Here is a 17,045-nt window from a genome sequence, read left to right on the forward strand (position 1 = left end):
CTGAAGCCTGTAATTCCTGAATAGCAAGTAATATGTGAACAGACCCTCCACTTTTGCTGGGATCTCCATAGCCTTATGTTCTTTAAGCTATTCCAGTGATGTATCCAACTAGACTGTGACTTGGTTCAGATGTTATGCTAAACATTTTTTTTAAGTTATGGGTTAATAACTGTTAGAGCTGTGCAGATATCTGGATCCTAAGGACAAAAAGAGAGTCCTGTGTATATGTCCCACCTGTCAGGAACACCTTAAACTAAATACACCTTTTCCTGGGATTATGCATCAGCTGTAGAAGGCAGCCACGGGAGTTTAGGAAAAGGCAAGGTTCCTTTAAGTAGTTCCTGATAGGTATTACATGTACACTTATGTATTTTTCTGAATCAGATTATCACTTTGATTCTGGCTCTCCACATAGCCCTAGTGAATATGTTATAATGGCCAAGTTCATACTATATGCTAAATGAAGACTGAATGCATCACATTATGGCTTAGTGTGGTATGTAAACCTAGTCAGTCTCTATAAAGGCTGGATTAACTATGCTTTCATATAACACTGTTTTATTAGGAGAAAGTATTGAATAGGTTATCATGTCAGTAATATCTGTGCCAGATTCCTTGCTAATGGCAATGACAGTGCCAGTCCATTTTGGCCAGTAAGCCACAAGTGCAACCAAAACCCAGTTTTACCACAATCATGCTTACCTATTCTTTTCAAACTTGGATCTCACACATATGAGATGGGCAACTATATTAAATAAATAAATAAATTTTCTTTGGAGGCTACATTGAAAGCCAATGTAATTGAAAATGTGTGACTGTAAGGTTTATTGTACATTTGTTGATTTAGAATTAATAGGCTTAATTACAGAATGTTTTGCGCAAATATGGAATTGAAGGATCTTTGCTGTTTGTGTTAAAAGTATATGATGGAAATAAATCATGAATGAGAATAAATGGAATGGTTAGCAAATGGTTCAAGTACTGAAAAGAGAGTAAGGCAAAATGTGTGCTGTCCCCTTGATTGTTTAATGTATTTCTGGGTAAATGTATAAGGAAAGCTTATACATTTGGCATCAGAGGTTTATTGGCTGGGAATGTATATGTGTTTTTGCATGCAGATTATGATGACCTGTTGGGTGAGAACCTGAATGACGTATGATGTAATGAGGAATATAAATCTGAAAATTAATATGTCAAAACCCAAGGTTGACAAGGAAAAGGAGTAAATTATTTCAGATCATAGATAAACAGTGAAAAACTAGACAAAGTAGGTGAATTTGTATACCCTGGTAGAATATTTACTAAAGGGAGCTGAATAGAGAAATTTTGAAATGTGCAAATGCTGGTAGAAATGTAATAGATAATGTGATTTGTTGCAAATGAATATTTATTGAAAAAATTGAAAATGTGTATTAGAGTATGCTTTGTTGTATGGAAATGAGAATTAGGGGTGTTAGGAGAAACATTAAAATAAGTTGGGCTACTTAAAAGTTTGATGAAACAAGAACAAATAGGGTCTAGAATGAATGTACTGAATCAACATGGATTGAATGGCCAGTTCAGAAGTACACTGAGGTGGATCAGGTACAGAGAGAGAAAGAACAGGGATCAAATTGCAAATATGTGAAGGAAGAGTGAATGGATTGATAGGAAGGTGATGACTAAAAAAATGTGGGTGGATGGAGTTGGTGAGATTCTCAAAAGGAGAGTAGCGAGAAGTTTAAAGAACAAAAGACAATATATGAAGTGGTGCATGGGCATGGTGAAAACAAAGTTGGTTTGCAAGTATAGAAGGGGTATGGAGAGGTACAGTGAACAGTGTTAATGTAAGCTAGTGATAACTCTGACTTTTCTTATCTCATGTTTTAATTTCTTTGGCATACTTTTTCTTCTTTCTCCTCTCTGTATAATGTTGCTTATCCTGAAAGGAAATAGTGTGATGGGGATACATGATTATAACCACGCTATTCAAAAATATTGGCTTATTCAATCTTTTGACAACACTAAAGTCAAAACTGGCAATTTTGTATAGGTGCTTCAATTAATTATTCTTGGACTTTAGTTTCCAAGCCATGTTAGCAATGTTTTTAAAACTTTGGCACCTTGCCAGCTGGAAACATTTTAAAATACAGGAACCAGAATCTACTGTTACAGTTTCCTTTGAAATATGGATTTATTTACTGTATTTCTTTATGTATCAAATATATATGGCTGTCATCACACACAAAGGAACTCTGGGAGTGGTACAATAAAACCAACACTTAAAACAATTAAACGTAAATAAAAAACAAGGATTGCATCCAGGACAGCAGCATTCACTAAAACAACAGATTTAGTTGGAATTCTTGAGGTTATCTGCTTTTTCTTTTGAAAAAATTAGACTTTGGTTTCAGTCTGTATGGACAGTGCCTGGCTGAAATGCCAGAATTGAGATGATGATGTGAGAATTGAGGTTTATGAGTTAGGCTTCTACATAGCTCTTTAGCTTCCTGTTATCAGGGCAGAATAATATTTTAAATTTTTCACCAACATAGAACAAAATTTAAAACCAGTTAAAAGATTGAGAAAGCAGTGACTTAAAGACAGAAAATGTAATTGCAGAGTCTTTAGTAATCTGTACAATTGTACACAAGTGGCAGAATTTTCAGACTATACCAGGTTGCAGAATGTAGCAAGGTGGCTATAGAGCAGTGTTTCTCAACCTTGGCAACTTTGCTGGCTGGGGAATTCTGGGAGTTGAAGTCCACACATCTTAAAGTTGCCAGGGTTGAAAAACACTGCTATAGAGTATGCATTACTTCTATAGAAACATTTAACTTGAGGACTTAGAGCTGATCAGACAAGATCACTGAGTGAGAATTTATAGCCTCCAGGTAACTGTTTCAGCCCCTCCAGCAGTTTTTCTCAAAGTATCCAAAGAAGGCTTCTCTGATCCTGTGCTTAGGGTGAATCGTAGTTGGGAGAAAGCCAGTTCACTGGTGCTATGAATTAAATAATCACTGATATCTGTAACCAGTGATGGAGAAAGAGTTAGTTGCAGTTTAAGGGTAACAAATAATGTCCTCAATGTCCCTCACCTCTGAAGCATTTCATTTTTTTTTTACCAACAGGTGAAAAAACAGAATACAACATCCTCCCTCCCCGTTTTTTTTCCCTCCTACTTCTCTTTTGGTATCAGGGAAGGAAGAAATCATAAAGCAATTTGTAAATAATTGATACAGTGATCTTTAATGAAAGTGTCATCAAACTGCAGCCTTGATGGATAGGTGATTAACAAGTGCAATTTGGTTTCTGATTAGTTTATAATTCTGAGGGCTTACTTTTTAAACTTATTTTCTGCAATTACAACTGTTTTGTTGCACTTTAAACATTAACCCCTTCATTTTATATAAGGTTTTGTAGATCACATCCTCTTTGCCAGGTGTTTAATTTAATTTTTATATTTCATTCTCTGGCTTGGATTAACTTGGTCTAAAAAGTTCTCTCTGTGTGTGTGTGTGTTCTGTTCTTCCTTCAGGTTGATGGTTTTCCCACTCTCCATTATCCTCAAAGACACCCTGTAAAGTAGGTTAGCTGACAGATAACAACCCATAATCATATGTTAAGGGAGGTTCATGCCTATATCTGAGTGGGAATTTAAACTTGGAATTCCTCAGTCCTAGTAAAACTTGCTAACTACTAATCCACTGCCTCTATATTCATTTTCCCTCTTTGTGATTAATGCTATTTCTGGGCTACAGGAAAAAAAATCTTGTGTTGCAGAGCCCTTTCTTGTAACACAAAATGGATAGCTTCTATACCCTCAAACAGTAGCAACATCACTAAATATTTGATGTAATTATTATGGGAATTCTCAGGAAAAACCTGTGTTCTCTCTGAGAAGAAAGAGAGGCTTGGGGAAAGATTTGAATCTATAACTCCTTGTTGAGTGCTCTTCTGTTTAACTCTTTAAAATTACTTTAACTTTATTTTAATGGTTTGGCATGTACTGTTAATATTGGGAGAGTTTTATTGTAAAAGGTGGTCTCTAAATAAATGGTGAGGTGAAAAGGAAAGACCAAACCTAGAACTATGGATTGGATCTAGAGATATTTCAGAGGTATTGTTCACCAATTTCTTTCTGCACCCCTATATCCCTTTCCCCTAAATATGAGCTGTGAAGTTGAGAACTTGGGAAGTGATGTATATTAGGGAGAGGGAATTGGTAGTAGTCCCCTCCCTCTTTTGTTAGCTGGCACCAAGAATATATTTCCAGTGAGTTGAACTCTGCTTTCTAAATCTTCAGATCCAATCCATATTTCTTAGGTGTAGCTCCTCACAGAAATATGTTGGTATGTAATTGCTGTTCTCACTCTTTCTGAAGCTGCTTCGGTTTCTGATGGGAAATAGAAATATCTTGCACCGTGTACTGATTAGAGCTCCTTCTTTTAAGACTGAAGCATCATAAACAAACAGGGTTAGGGGCTTTTTCTGTAGCTTTGCCCTGGATCAAACTCTACCACTTCTACATCTTTCTTACCTAGTTTGGGAAACAAGGACTTCCTTCTGGCCCATTAAAAAAATCTTGCAGATTGCAGATAATCAAAGATGATCAAGAAGGGTTTGAATCAGTTCTCTCTTAGTATTGGTAATGGCAGGTAATTAGAGACTCAGGCAGACACTTTGCTTAGCTGAGAATTGTAGGTTTTCATCTGAAGTGAAATCAATTAACTGTCTCCACAATCTAAATTTAGAAAATTACATTCATTTATTTGGTTTTAGTGAGCAGTGAAGCATTATTTTAAGAGATTACCATGGGAAGACGTCTTGAAATCTAAACTAAGTCTCATTCATGCCTTCTGAAATAGATTTCAAAATCTTTGTTGAGTCATATAGAATCATATACATTCACTTTGATCAATTTTATACTCAAGGCTCTAGTATTTTTTGAGTCTATACCAGGCCTTTAGGCTAGACCAGGAAGTAAAAAAAACCTTCCAATATAAGGCAGTGGGAAACCACTTCTGAACTGTTGCCAAGAAAACTCTGTGTTGGAGTCAGTAGTCACTGAAAGATTAACGTAATTTCAAAGTGTTTTCACTATATTGCATTATTTAAATGAGAAGCTGGCTGTGTATTCCATATTGGCAAATTACATGTGAAACAACAATAACCATACTTGTGATAAAAATAGGAGATTTTGGATTAAAATGTGGATTAACAATGAATTATGGTTCCATATCCCTACCTATATACCTATAGTTGCAATTCTCTTTAAAGTGAAGTATTGTACTTCAAATAATTACATCCTGTATGCTTAGAAAGAAGCAGCAAGTACAGAAAGGAATACCTAAGATAACTGGAAGATAGCAGGAATCACCAGATATGATTGTGAGGTTATTGCATAGTTCACATGATTAAATGCTTGGATCCCCTGAGATCATGTCCATTCAGCATGAAGAATATCATTCAGTGTCCTAAGAAAAATGAAAAGTTACCAATGTGAACTGCCATGTAACTTATTTTAATGGTCTTTTTTTCATTTTAAATAATCTGCATGTTATATTCCTTATTTTGTGCCAAGAAAATTTAGGAAAGGAGCAATTTATCACTGGCAGACCTATATTTTATCCAGGAGGTATCATTGATATCAAACACATGTTAACAATCAGAGGTAAATTTTGATTGAATTTATTGCCTGATAGTTGTGATTAGGTTCATAGTTTAACCAGTAAGGATATAAAGAAGAACACATACTAACATTATCTGACTTAGCTTCACATTGTTTATAAGCTATGGTTTGCTTAATTATAGTTGGTGAATAAGCCACAGTTGGCTAAGTTTACATAAGCAACCCCCCCTCCCAAAAAACCGTATTATGGCTAAGCTGCATTACGTGTAAACCCTGCCTTTGTGTGATCATTGAGAGAAATTATTTGCACTCGTCTTTGTTTGAAATTCTTAGAACCATGTGCTTTAGAGTATGTGTTATACTGCTGATTACTTTTGGAGGATGAAATAAGAAAACATTGTATGAAAGCAGTGTGATCCTTCAGGATGAAAGGCGAATGGGTTTGGCATGCTTAAGTTATACCTAACTTGATAAACATACCTGATTATGCAAGACCCATTTCATGGAATCAAATGACACCTACCAGCCCTCCATACCCTATTGATTTTATTTTACATGGGAAGCTATTATGATGAAAAATGAAGTGCCATCCTTAAATATTACCTTAATTTACAAGAAGGCTTCTGGGCTACACATTTATTTTTTACAACTTTTCCTTAAGGAACTGAAGGTGGTGTATATGGAATCACCTTTCATTTTATCTTTACAGCCCTTTAAGAACCCTGTGAATTTGGTTGGGCTTAGAGAGAATGACAGACCCAAAGTCAACAATTGAGTTCCATAGGAAGGACATGAACTTGGGTCTCCCCAGCCGAATCCAACACCGTAACACCTGTCTTGAAAGACACAAGCCAAAATATTGGAGACCAATGTGAGAGGCTGGGAGGAGTGGTGAGGGACAACCTCAGCTGTTTGCCTTCCAGTAAATGGGTATTTTATTATTGGCCATATCCACCGCAGCAGCCATTTTATCAGAACACCTAAAATATACTCTCAAAATGTGTGCTCATTGGTCAACAATTCTAATATTTTAAAATTATTCTAGCTACAGTTTTCTCACTTAGTAGGTACTTAATTATTGTGTCCGCTACTTCCCTGTTTCCCTTTCTTTATTTCTTTTTAAGAGTGCAATCCATTAAGTATAGCAGTATTGAAAACATATCTGGCAAGTTGGTAACATGCAAATGGAATTACTTTTAAGTGTAAAGTGTAATCAGGAGCCATACTACATCAGGGGTTTTTTTTTGGATGGAGTAGATTCCCCCTCTCAGCTGGGTTTGATTAAATAAGTAGTAGATGTGCTGCCAAAGTGAGCATGATTAAACAGTAAGGTATTGGCTGCTGTTAACAAAGATAAGTGAATTAGCCCTTGACTGATGTAAAAGTTACTTTTCCTTATATTAAACTTGTGCTTTTTCCATATGTGTTTTGTTCACTACTATAAATGACTTGGCTCTCAATCTATCCCCTTAATTATCTGGGTTTTAAAAAAAAAACTGCTCCAGCTTGAATCTGTCCTCCTTTGCACTCTAGCAATTAGCCCTAAATTTACAAACTACTCTAGATTTTCTCTTTCCAGTGCTGAGTACAAATGTGTCAACACTTCAAAACCCATCTTTTTTTTTTCTGGTAACTCCTGTGTATGCAGATACAGCTAGATAGATTTCTCTTGCAGGTATATCTACTGGATGTGTAAGATTCTTAATACAAAGTTTTGATTTTTAAAAAGAATGAAAGTGTAGAAACAAATTATTATGAATCATAATAGTAGCACTGTCCAGTGAAGGTGGAATATTGGAACTTGTGTGGGTTTTTTAATCCCAAGTTTTCCACTTGGATTAAAGGGTTAAAGATTTCCCATTACAGACAGGAGGCTTTATCATGCTGGGTAGAATTGAGTAATACTGGTCAGTTTACTCAAGCTGGTTTAAGATACTTCTTGCCCCATACACAACTCTTCCATCTTGTATCAGAACATGTACACCTACCTTCCTTTTCAGATAGCAAGCAACTGGGGAATGTGTTCAATTTCAGTCCAAGTTTTCTTAGTAAATATATTAAAAGCTCATAAATACATATGCTGGCACTTTGGGCTCCAAAGTGTCAGCAGTGTTGTCATCCTTTCAACAAACATCTTTTACCATAATGGTTGTTCTCTGCTACAGTAAAAATCATTTTGAAAAAACCTGCTACAATAAAATTCTTCAAGAAATTAAACCGTAAAAATATAAGCTGTAGTGTTTGAAGAATAAGGCTTAGGGGGGGAAAAGGAAGAAGTAAGATACATATGAAAACTAGTTCTTGGCTCTTGTGTTGATTTATTAATATGGGATCCTGCCAAAAGTGTACCTTAAAAAAAATCATGAAAAAATTAAAGAATCTTGGCTGACAGTCAGCAAGCCATTGGGTATTGGCCAAGATTAGAGGGAACAAATACTTGTCTGGAATCAATTGATGGTTACTCATAGAAAATGCCAACTTTGAAATGTTATTTTCTAAAAATAGCTGTAGCCAAAAAGATGCTTGAAACCTAAATGCTATATGCATCAAAAGAAAGTAGCCGACATCTACAGAAAAGTTTAGGCACCTTTGATCAAGTTGTATGCTTCAATGAATTCCTTATGAACAGAAGCTGGAACAACCTGTACATGTACAAAGTTTAACCCAACATCTCTGAATATCTGAATACTTACTTAATATTTAAGTGCAGTTATTTACTGATTCAAAATACAAAAACAGTGAATATGGCAGGTGGAAAAGTTTGGGCACCCCTCCAGTGAGTCTGTCTTTGCTATGGCAGATGACTATGACTACATCTCTGGAATATACAGTATTACACATTCTGTTATGCATGAAGAAAAATGCGGAATTCCTCTTGATTCTAGCTCCAGAATCCAGGTAGCCATCAACAGACTTGGAGTTTTAATGTTCAGTAACTTTATTAACAAATAAATCATGAAGGGTATGGATATTCTCTGAAAGAATCATTTTGTGGCATTTCTCCTCTTTTAGGTGTGAGTATCAGCTTAGTCAAGATACTGAGGCTTGTCAACTGATCGGTTCAAATACCAAGAGGTGGCCTAACCAGGAGCTTAAATGCAAAATTAAAACTGCAGGCTGCCATGGTGTCTCTGTAGCAAGCCTGTCTTGCTTTCTAGCTTTCTAGAAGAGTCTTCTTCACTTCCTTCATTATCTTCCAGTCTGTGTTGTGATGTTCCTCTTGATTTTCACAGCAAGATAGTGCTGGCTAATAGTGTGCTTTGGTTTGGGCTGCTCTGTGCTTTGTTGCTGGTTAGACTGGGGCATTCTGCAGTGGTGCTTGTAAGCTTCTCTTAACACAGATTTTTGCATTTTATCTCTATTCACTAGACCTTTTGCTGCTTTTTCTTCTTTCTTCCTGACCATTCTGTCCCTTCATACTTCCTTGCCTCCACTGTCGCAGGTTCGGCATGCCTAGTGGGCTATAAAAAGACACCACCACCAGTCCCACCTCGGACCACCTCAAAGCCGTTCATCTCTGTCACAGTGCAGAGCAGCACTGAATCGGCACAGGACAACTATCTGGACAACCAGGACCACAAGAGTGAAGTCAACAGCCAGTCAGGACTGAGTAATTCCTCAGATAGCTTAGACAGTACTAGGCCGCCTAGCGTAACAAGAGGAAACATCATCACTCCAGCCAATGAGCCTCCTGAATTACCCCAGAAAAATGCATCCTTGAAGAGTGACAAAGGAACGTTGACTAACGAAGAACCAAAGGTGGAGAACATCCCCAAAAGGAAGCTGTCATCTATAGGAATACAAGTATGGACTTGTTTGTTCTCATTAGTACTAGAAGATGATCTTACTGTAACCATTTATGTAAATGTGCATACCTGTTTAACTGCACTGGGGTCTATGCCTACTGCATGTTTCTGGAGCGATTTGGCTTTATAAAACCCTGGGGGCCATTTGAGGAGAAAGGCCATTGGGTAAATTAATCAGGACTTTAAGGAAGGATTTGATAAAAGTGTGCAAATTCTGTCTTTGAGGAAGTTATTTCACACTCAAATATTCCCTTTAGATCACCACACCTAGGTGGAATCATGTGGACTATACTCAGTCTGATGTATAGGATGCCACAGAGAAAGACAGCACATAGAACTAAGGTCAACCCTTAAGGTGTTTCTAGAATATTTCCTACAATGGTCAGCAGTTATAGGGGTTATAGTTCAAAATACTTAAGAGAGTTTTAGCTTGGAAAAAAAACTGTCCTAAAACAAGGGTAGATAATTTCTGGCCCATGGAATCATTAGCAGAGGCATATAGTAGTCTCAAACAGAAGCAGGATACCTCTCTGTTTTGGTACGGTAAATGTAAAATGCAGATAACTATTTTATTTGAGCATTGCTGCCATAAAGTTTGGCCATGCTTCTGCAGAATAAGACATAGGCCATACATGAATGGAAGTCTAAAGCAGGAGAGGAAGCAAGCATCACTACCTAGTCAGGCTTTTAAGAAACTTCCCTACTAATTAGACCACATGGAAGCATGGAAAAGCACAATATTTGGAAGTAAATATCCACTTGTGAGCCCCTGAGAGAAAATAATTTATGGGATAAATAAACTGAAGAGTAACCAAATATTTAGCCTTCCTTTTTGATGGGAGAAATAGTGATAAAAGGAAGCTCCTGAATCAAAGGTGTGTGTATATGTGTGACTTCCATTTCAGCTCTCCCAAAATGCTGTAGAGAGTGCATGTGCTTTACGAAATCTAACCAGCTTGCTTCTGAAGTAAGATCTTTGAAATAACCCAGTTATTCTGCTTTTCACATCATGAACATCATCACTTGCTTCTTGCTTGTCAGTCAATAAAATGTCACTTAGTTTGGGCTTTGCCTTTGCAGATATGCTATTCAGGACTTTTGAAAACGATACTTAACATGAACTATTGAAACTGTTCAGCATAGCATTCTGCCATGTTTGATACAGTTTTCTATCAAAGAATCATTTATATTTTGCAAGGAATGCAGTCACTTAACACCATGGAAATTTCTAGGCAATCTAGTGAACATGATAATAATATTGCACTGTCCAGCAGTGAAAAGAGGATTAATTTGGGAACTTTCAATAAATTAATACTTGCTACTTTATAGGAAGTTTTGTGTTCACATTTTCCTGCTGGAGTAGCAGCACTTTGGAAGGATCTGGATGCAAATAGGAATGCTGTAATCGCAAACAGGGACAGGTTTCTCGTGTGAGTGAGCAGCCTGGGGTGTTTGCAGAATTAACCCCCAGCAGCCCCCCCCCCCCACCTAGCATGACTAGAGGATGCAGCATGCAGGGAACTATAGTTCAGCTTTAGGTTGCCAACCTCTTTACAATAAGTGCCTCTTTTTGTGGCACAAGAGTTTTCCATTTCTGAAGACTAGATGGGGAAGTCAAAAGACATCCCAGAAGAAGGCAGCATTAAACCTCTTCCAGAGAAATTCATCAAGTCACCCAGAATTGAACACGGCTTGAGGGAGACTTTACAGTGTTTATGTTTTTAAAAAAGTGTCTAGAAGTTAATTTTCCCTTTGTTGCATCACAATTTTAGAACCATTTGTATTACTCTTTAAAATGAAAGGATATAATAAGGAACACTAGCAGGGCTGTTTCTTTTTCATGCCCTCTAAAAGGGACTAGTATGGGAGGAAAGGTTGGATAAAATTTAACTGGTAGTTTAGCTATTACTTCTCCTCTACTATTTATTTCCCCTTGCTTAAAAAAGCATATTCAGAGAATGCCTGTATTCCCTTTGACATCATGCCATTCTGCTATTCTATGTAATATTTTTATCCTGGTGCTACATTGTCACAAAGATAGCTCTGAAGGATAGGTTTGCTGGGTTTAATAGTACTAAAGACTCTCCATGTTGAGTAACAAGCTGTGGCGTGTTTGAATTAGCTGCACTGCCCTTGGTGCGCCTGATATGCCTTCACCAAAAGGCTTTAAAGGGGGCTACAAGCTTTGTTGAGCAGATCTACATTAGCTTTTGATACTACAACACTGGCTTTTCTTATGCAAGCCGAGAACTGATTCAGTCTGAGTTCCTGCCCCCATTCTGAAAGATTTAGCGGATTCATGGGTAACAATTTTAAAAATGTTAAAGTACCAATTACGAACAGTCAAATCTGCCTCAAAACCAATTGTACTAAGGCCTGTTGAGCAATCTAAATAACATTTAGGCTGAAGTGATTTCCTTTTTAGGTGTCTTATTGCAATAGTAAAGCTCGACTCTAAATTCAGGTCATATTAAGTAAATAGGTGTATTCCCACTCAGTGGTCTACTTTGGTTGCATTTCAGTTCTCGTACCTCTAAAATTTCTTGTAGGATCATTTTACTTAACAGTATATCTGACCTTTGACTTTTAAAGACAAAATTTCAAATTACAGGTACCTAATTGTTCAGTTAAAAACCAACCTAGTAAGCAGAACCTAAAGTGAATGAAAACTGCCTTTTAAAGTTATCTTTTAATAGGATGAGGGTAACTTTGGCTACGAAGCCGACAGCCTGATTTTTCTTCTTTCCCTACCTCCATTCAGAACTTTTAGCTGTTCTGAGTCAATGTTGGGTATTAAATTCCTGACTGACTCCATTGCAGACTCTTCCTGATCTTAACAAAGAAATTTTGCTGCCTTTTGGTGTGTGGTGTCTGCATGATCACTATGTGTGTGTGTGTGTGCATGCATGCCTCTTCCCTTCTAATGTGAATTCTAGCAGCAAGTTTTTGTGTTTTTGTTTTTGTTTTTTTTTGTTTGTATCTTTCTGTTAATAAGGTTGACTGCCTTCAACCAGTGGCAAAAGAGGAGCTCCCTCCATCAGCCACCAAATTCCAGTCCATCGGGGTACAGGTAGAGGACGAGTGGCGGTAAGTGGAAGACACAGGTTTTTTTTTTTTAAAGAAAAAAAAACCATGCAGTTGCAATCTCCCAATTTATAGTTTAGTTTCTTTTTTTCCTATTTCAAATCACTGCTACGTAGTGAAACCCTTTCTCAACAGCAAGTGCTCTCTCCAAAACAAAGAGGATTAGTCATGTAAGAGAATCATTGGGAGTCTGAACTGAACAATAGAACAGGAGATGTAATTACAGATGCGTGCCAGTTTTTGTTTGGATGGCCTACTGCAGTAAGCAGGCAACCTTATAATTTTGTCTGTCTGCATGTGTGGTGTGTGTATTTGTGTGCAGAGAAAGACGGGCAAGGAAATGCAGTTCAGCTGCAGATGCATAAAAAATACACATTGCTGTCTTTGTGTGCTGTGGGATAGATCCAGCCCTCTGCTAGGGCTGCCTTTCCTGATGTTCTCTTGCCCCTCTTTCACTTTATAGCAACAGCCACTCTCACAGCATGTCCAACAAACAGGATACAGATTCTGACTCACAGGAGCTGAATAATTCTACCTGTAAATCATCTGAAAGAAGCCTTGCTGATTGCTCCCCCTGTAACAACTCCAACAACCTTGATGCCAACACGAGGCAAACAGCCATGCCCTCTGAGATCAAGAAAAACCTCTCCTATGGAGATAGCAATGACCCAGCCCTGGAACCTTCCTCTCTCCCTCCTCCTGATCCTTGGCTTGAAACGTCCACCAACACTCCATCAGAACCAACGCAGCCAGGAGCTTGCCGAAGGGATGGGTACTGGTTTCAGAAACTACTGCAGGCAGAGACGGAAAGGTTGGAAGGGTGGTGTCGACAGATGGACCAAGAGACTAAAGAGAACAATCTATCTGAAGAAGGTGAGTATGGATGATACCCGAGCCTTGGTGAGATTTGAAGCTTGAAATGGGCAAACTCTTTCCATGCCTCTAGCATGTGAATGAGTACAAATCTGGGCCCAAAAGCTAGTTATGGGAAGGAGGGCTACTCCTGTACTCTAGGGATCATGCAGAAAACAGCAGAACTCCTTATATCTGATTCCCCTTTTTCCCCTCAGACTTCAATTGTGATTAACCATAGTAAGTGCAGCAAAACAGTTGTTCCTATGTGATATGGTGTGCCACTTCTTTGCTTTCACTGATACTCTGGACAGAAATGTTGCATCTTTCCTTTGTTTAGGACCAGTCCAGGACAGTGGTACCATCAGTACTCTATAATTCTAAAGAAAGTTAAATGTGCAGTACATGGAGTTTTAAATAGGAATCTTTTTTCTGAGATCTTTCTGTGTAATTGGAAAGAGAATAGGTAGGGAAGTTCTAAAGCTCTTTTTGGCAACATACCAATTTCTAAAATATTTACTTGTTATGGAATATAGGCTGTTGGACTCGATCCACATTTCAAGGTTGAGAAATCCATGATGATTAGAAGCCCTCAGTCACAAACTTGTGCTTAGAAAGTTGGATTCTTGAATGTTCACTTTGTAGCCTCAAATACTATGAAGAAGCTTGAGGAGGAAATAGCATTGGAAATCAATTTTCTCCACCTCCCTTGAAGTCTTCACTGGCACTCTGTAATAAACGAAAAGTCTTGCAGCAGCGTGGCTGCCTGCCATTTCTGTACAGGCAGTTAATGCTGCCAGTAGAAAGTACAAGGGCTAACCAAACACGCACTGACAAAGAAGCCAGAAGTCATTTGTAATGTCTTGCCATTAATGGCTCTGAGCAAAAAACAGTTCTGTTCTTGGAGGGGGGAAAAAAGATAAATACGCACAAAGGCCAAAAGGAGGTCTTTTTACCTTAAATCTCCTTGCATGTTCTGTTTTTAAATACTTCCTCTTGCTTGACTGCTTAAGTTTTCTTTTTCTCATATTCAGTCTTAGGCAAAGTCCTCAGTGCAGTGGGCAGTGCACAACTACTAATGTCACAGAAATTCCAGCAATTCCGTGGCCTTTGTGACCAAAATTTGGTGAGTATGCAAGTCTCTGTTGTTTGTATAAACCTCCTTCCCCCAGCATGGTATATAGTTTTACACCACCCACCCCCATTTTGGGATGGTTATTTAATTGGATTCAGGAAGAGTGCAGATAATATCAATCTGCCCCAGTGACTGATGGACCCGGAAGGGTTCCAGAGGGAGCTGGAGGTTGTTCCTGATGGTTTGTTGCACGGTCCAACTGAGGCCTTAGTCACCACTTGGAACTAGAGGGTGGCTGTGGCCTTGGATCAGTTTGTGCCAATGTGACCTCTCCCTGTGGTTCCTGCCACACTCCATGGCTTACAGAAGAGGTAAGGAAGATGAAATGGGAAAAAAAACACCTAGAGTGCTGCTGGAAGTCAACAAAGGATGAACTTGACCAAAGATGGGTGAGAGCCGCTATCAAGGCCTACCTTGTGGTGGTAAGGGCAGCAAAGCAGCAACAATACTTCTCCGCCCTTACTGCATCCACAGATTGCCACACGGCAGCCTTGTTCTGGGTAACCTGAGACCTTCTGGGGTGGGTGGGGGGGGACCAGAGATTCACCTACAAGGCTTTGTGGAGGAATTTTCAGGGCATTTGTCAGATAAAATTGCTCGAATTCATTTCCAGTTAGATGCCAGCCTTGGTGCAGGTCCCGTGGATATGCCTCAGGTAGTCTTGCCCTGTTATTGGGAATGGTTTGAACTGGTTGGGCCTGAGGAAGTGAACAGGTTCCTTATGACTGAGCTCAGCCACTTGTTCATTAGACTTATGCCCCTCCTGGTTGACTAAGGCTGCCCAGGGGGTGACATGTGGGTGGGTTCTAATGGTGGTGAATTCATCCTTGAGAAGAGGGGGTTGTTCCTTCTCCTCTTAAGGAGGCATTGTTCTCCCCCTTCTCAAGAAGGCATCGCTGGATCCCACCACAATGGACAACTTGTGTCCAGGTCCAGCCTCCCATTTTTAGGAGGGTTGTGGAGAAGGTGGTCATGCAGCAGCTTCAGTGGACCCTGGATGAAGCAGATTATCTGGACCCTTTTCAGCCAGGATTCAGGCCTCAACATGGGACAGAATTAGCATTGGTTGCACTTTTGGATGATCTCTGGTAGGAGTGGGATGGGGGTAGTGCATCCATCCTGGCTGTTCTTGACCTCTTGGCAGCTTTTGGTAACATCAACCATGTTATCCTTCTGGATGGGCTCTGTGGATTGGGAGCGGGCAGTACAGTATTGGGCTGGTTCTCTTCCTTCCTATGGGGCCGGTATCAGTCAGTGTTGATTGGGAGTGAAAGGTCCCACCCTCGGCCCCTACTGTGTGGCGTCCCACAGAGTTCAGTACTCTCTCCGCTCCTATTTAACATCTACATGAAACTGCTGGGTGAGATCATTCATCACCATAGGGTGAGGTATCATCAGTATGCTGATGATATCCAATTATACATCTCCACCCCTGGCAAACTAAGTGATGTTGTTGATGTCTTGTCCCAGTGCTTGGAGGCTGCGGGAGTCTGAATGGGGAACAACAGTCTTCAAGTGAACCCTGGCATGACTGAATGGCTTTGGGTCTTAGGGCCTTCTGGGACTTTACTATCTTTGGTGCTGGATAGGGTGGCACTGCCCCAAGTAGACCCTGTGTGCAATCTGGCGGTCCTTCTGGACTTATGACTGCTGCTCAAGGAGCAGGTGGCAGTCATGGCTAGGAGGGCCTTTGCACAACTTTGTTATGTGCCAGTTATGCCCATTCCTGGATCATGAGGCTCTGCTCACAGTTACTCATACCCCGGTCTCCTCCTGAATGGACTACTATAATGCACTGTACATGGTGCTGCCCTTGAAAAATATCCAGAAGCTTCAGCAGGTGCAAATTCAGTAGCATGGGCAGTTACATGTGCCCCTAGGAGGACTTACATCACACCTCTGCTCTGTGAGCTGCACTGGTTACTAGTTTGTTTCTGGGTGCAATTCAAGGTGCTGTTTTTGACCTTTAAAGCCCTACAAGGCATCGCTATTTGAGGGACAGTCTCTCCCCAATTACATCTACCTGTCTATCAGATCTGGCAGGAGGGGCATGTTGCAGGTCCCATCTCCTAAGGAGTTCCGTCTGACGAGACCCAGGAGACAAGCCTCTTCTGTCGTGGCACCCACCCTTTGGAACATCATCCCTCCTGAAGTGAGGTTGGCCCCAACCCTTATGGCCTCCCAGAAAGCTCTCAAAACATGGTTTTTCTTCATCAGACCTGGGGATCCCCTGTCAGCAGGGAGCCTGCACATTGGCTACACCATGTATAACATTCTGATTTTAACCCTCTTGCAATCTTGTTTTTATTTGTTTAATTATTTATGTTTAATTTATTTATGTTTAAGTTTTAAATGGTTTTATAATATGTTATAATTGTTTGTTTTATTGTATGCCACCCAGAGTCACATTGTGTGAGATGGGTAGCCATATAAAGTCGATAAACAAATAAATAAATTTATGGAAAGATATGCAATGAACAAGGGAATGGCTGTAGCACCTTCCCAACACCTCACAACAATGAATACACTCAAAAACATTAAGAAAATTATACCACTC

General features: G+C 39.3%; 1 protein-coding gene across 2 annotated transcripts in view; it reads left to right on the top strand.

The window, feature by feature from the left end:
• LOC134492992 (disks large-associated protein 4-like) overlaps positions 1-17,045 on the top strand; it is a 71,754-nt gene that overhangs the window by 48,675 nt on the left and 6,034 nt on the right. For both annotated transcript variants that reach the window (XM_063297199.1, XM_063297200.1), the window contains exons 2-5: positions 9,054-9,415; positions 12,413-12,504; positions 12,965-13,374; positions 14,388-14,479. In XM_063297199.1, coding sequence (XP_063153269.1) covers positions 9,054-9,415; positions 12,413-12,504; positions 12,965-13,374; positions 14,388-14,479 — 956 coding nt within the window. The remainder of the gene's footprint in view (positions 1-9,053; positions 9,416-12,412; positions 12,505-12,964; positions 13,375-14,387; positions 14,480-17,045) is intronic.

The sequence above is a fragment of the Candoia aspera genome, chromosome 3 (genome assembly GCF_035149785.1).
Source record: "Candoia aspera isolate rCanAsp1 chromosome 3, rCanAsp1.hap2, whole genome shotgun sequence".
Taxonomy (NCBI): Eukaryota; Metazoa; Chordata; class Lepidosauria; order Squamata; family Boidae; genus Candoia; species Candoia aspera.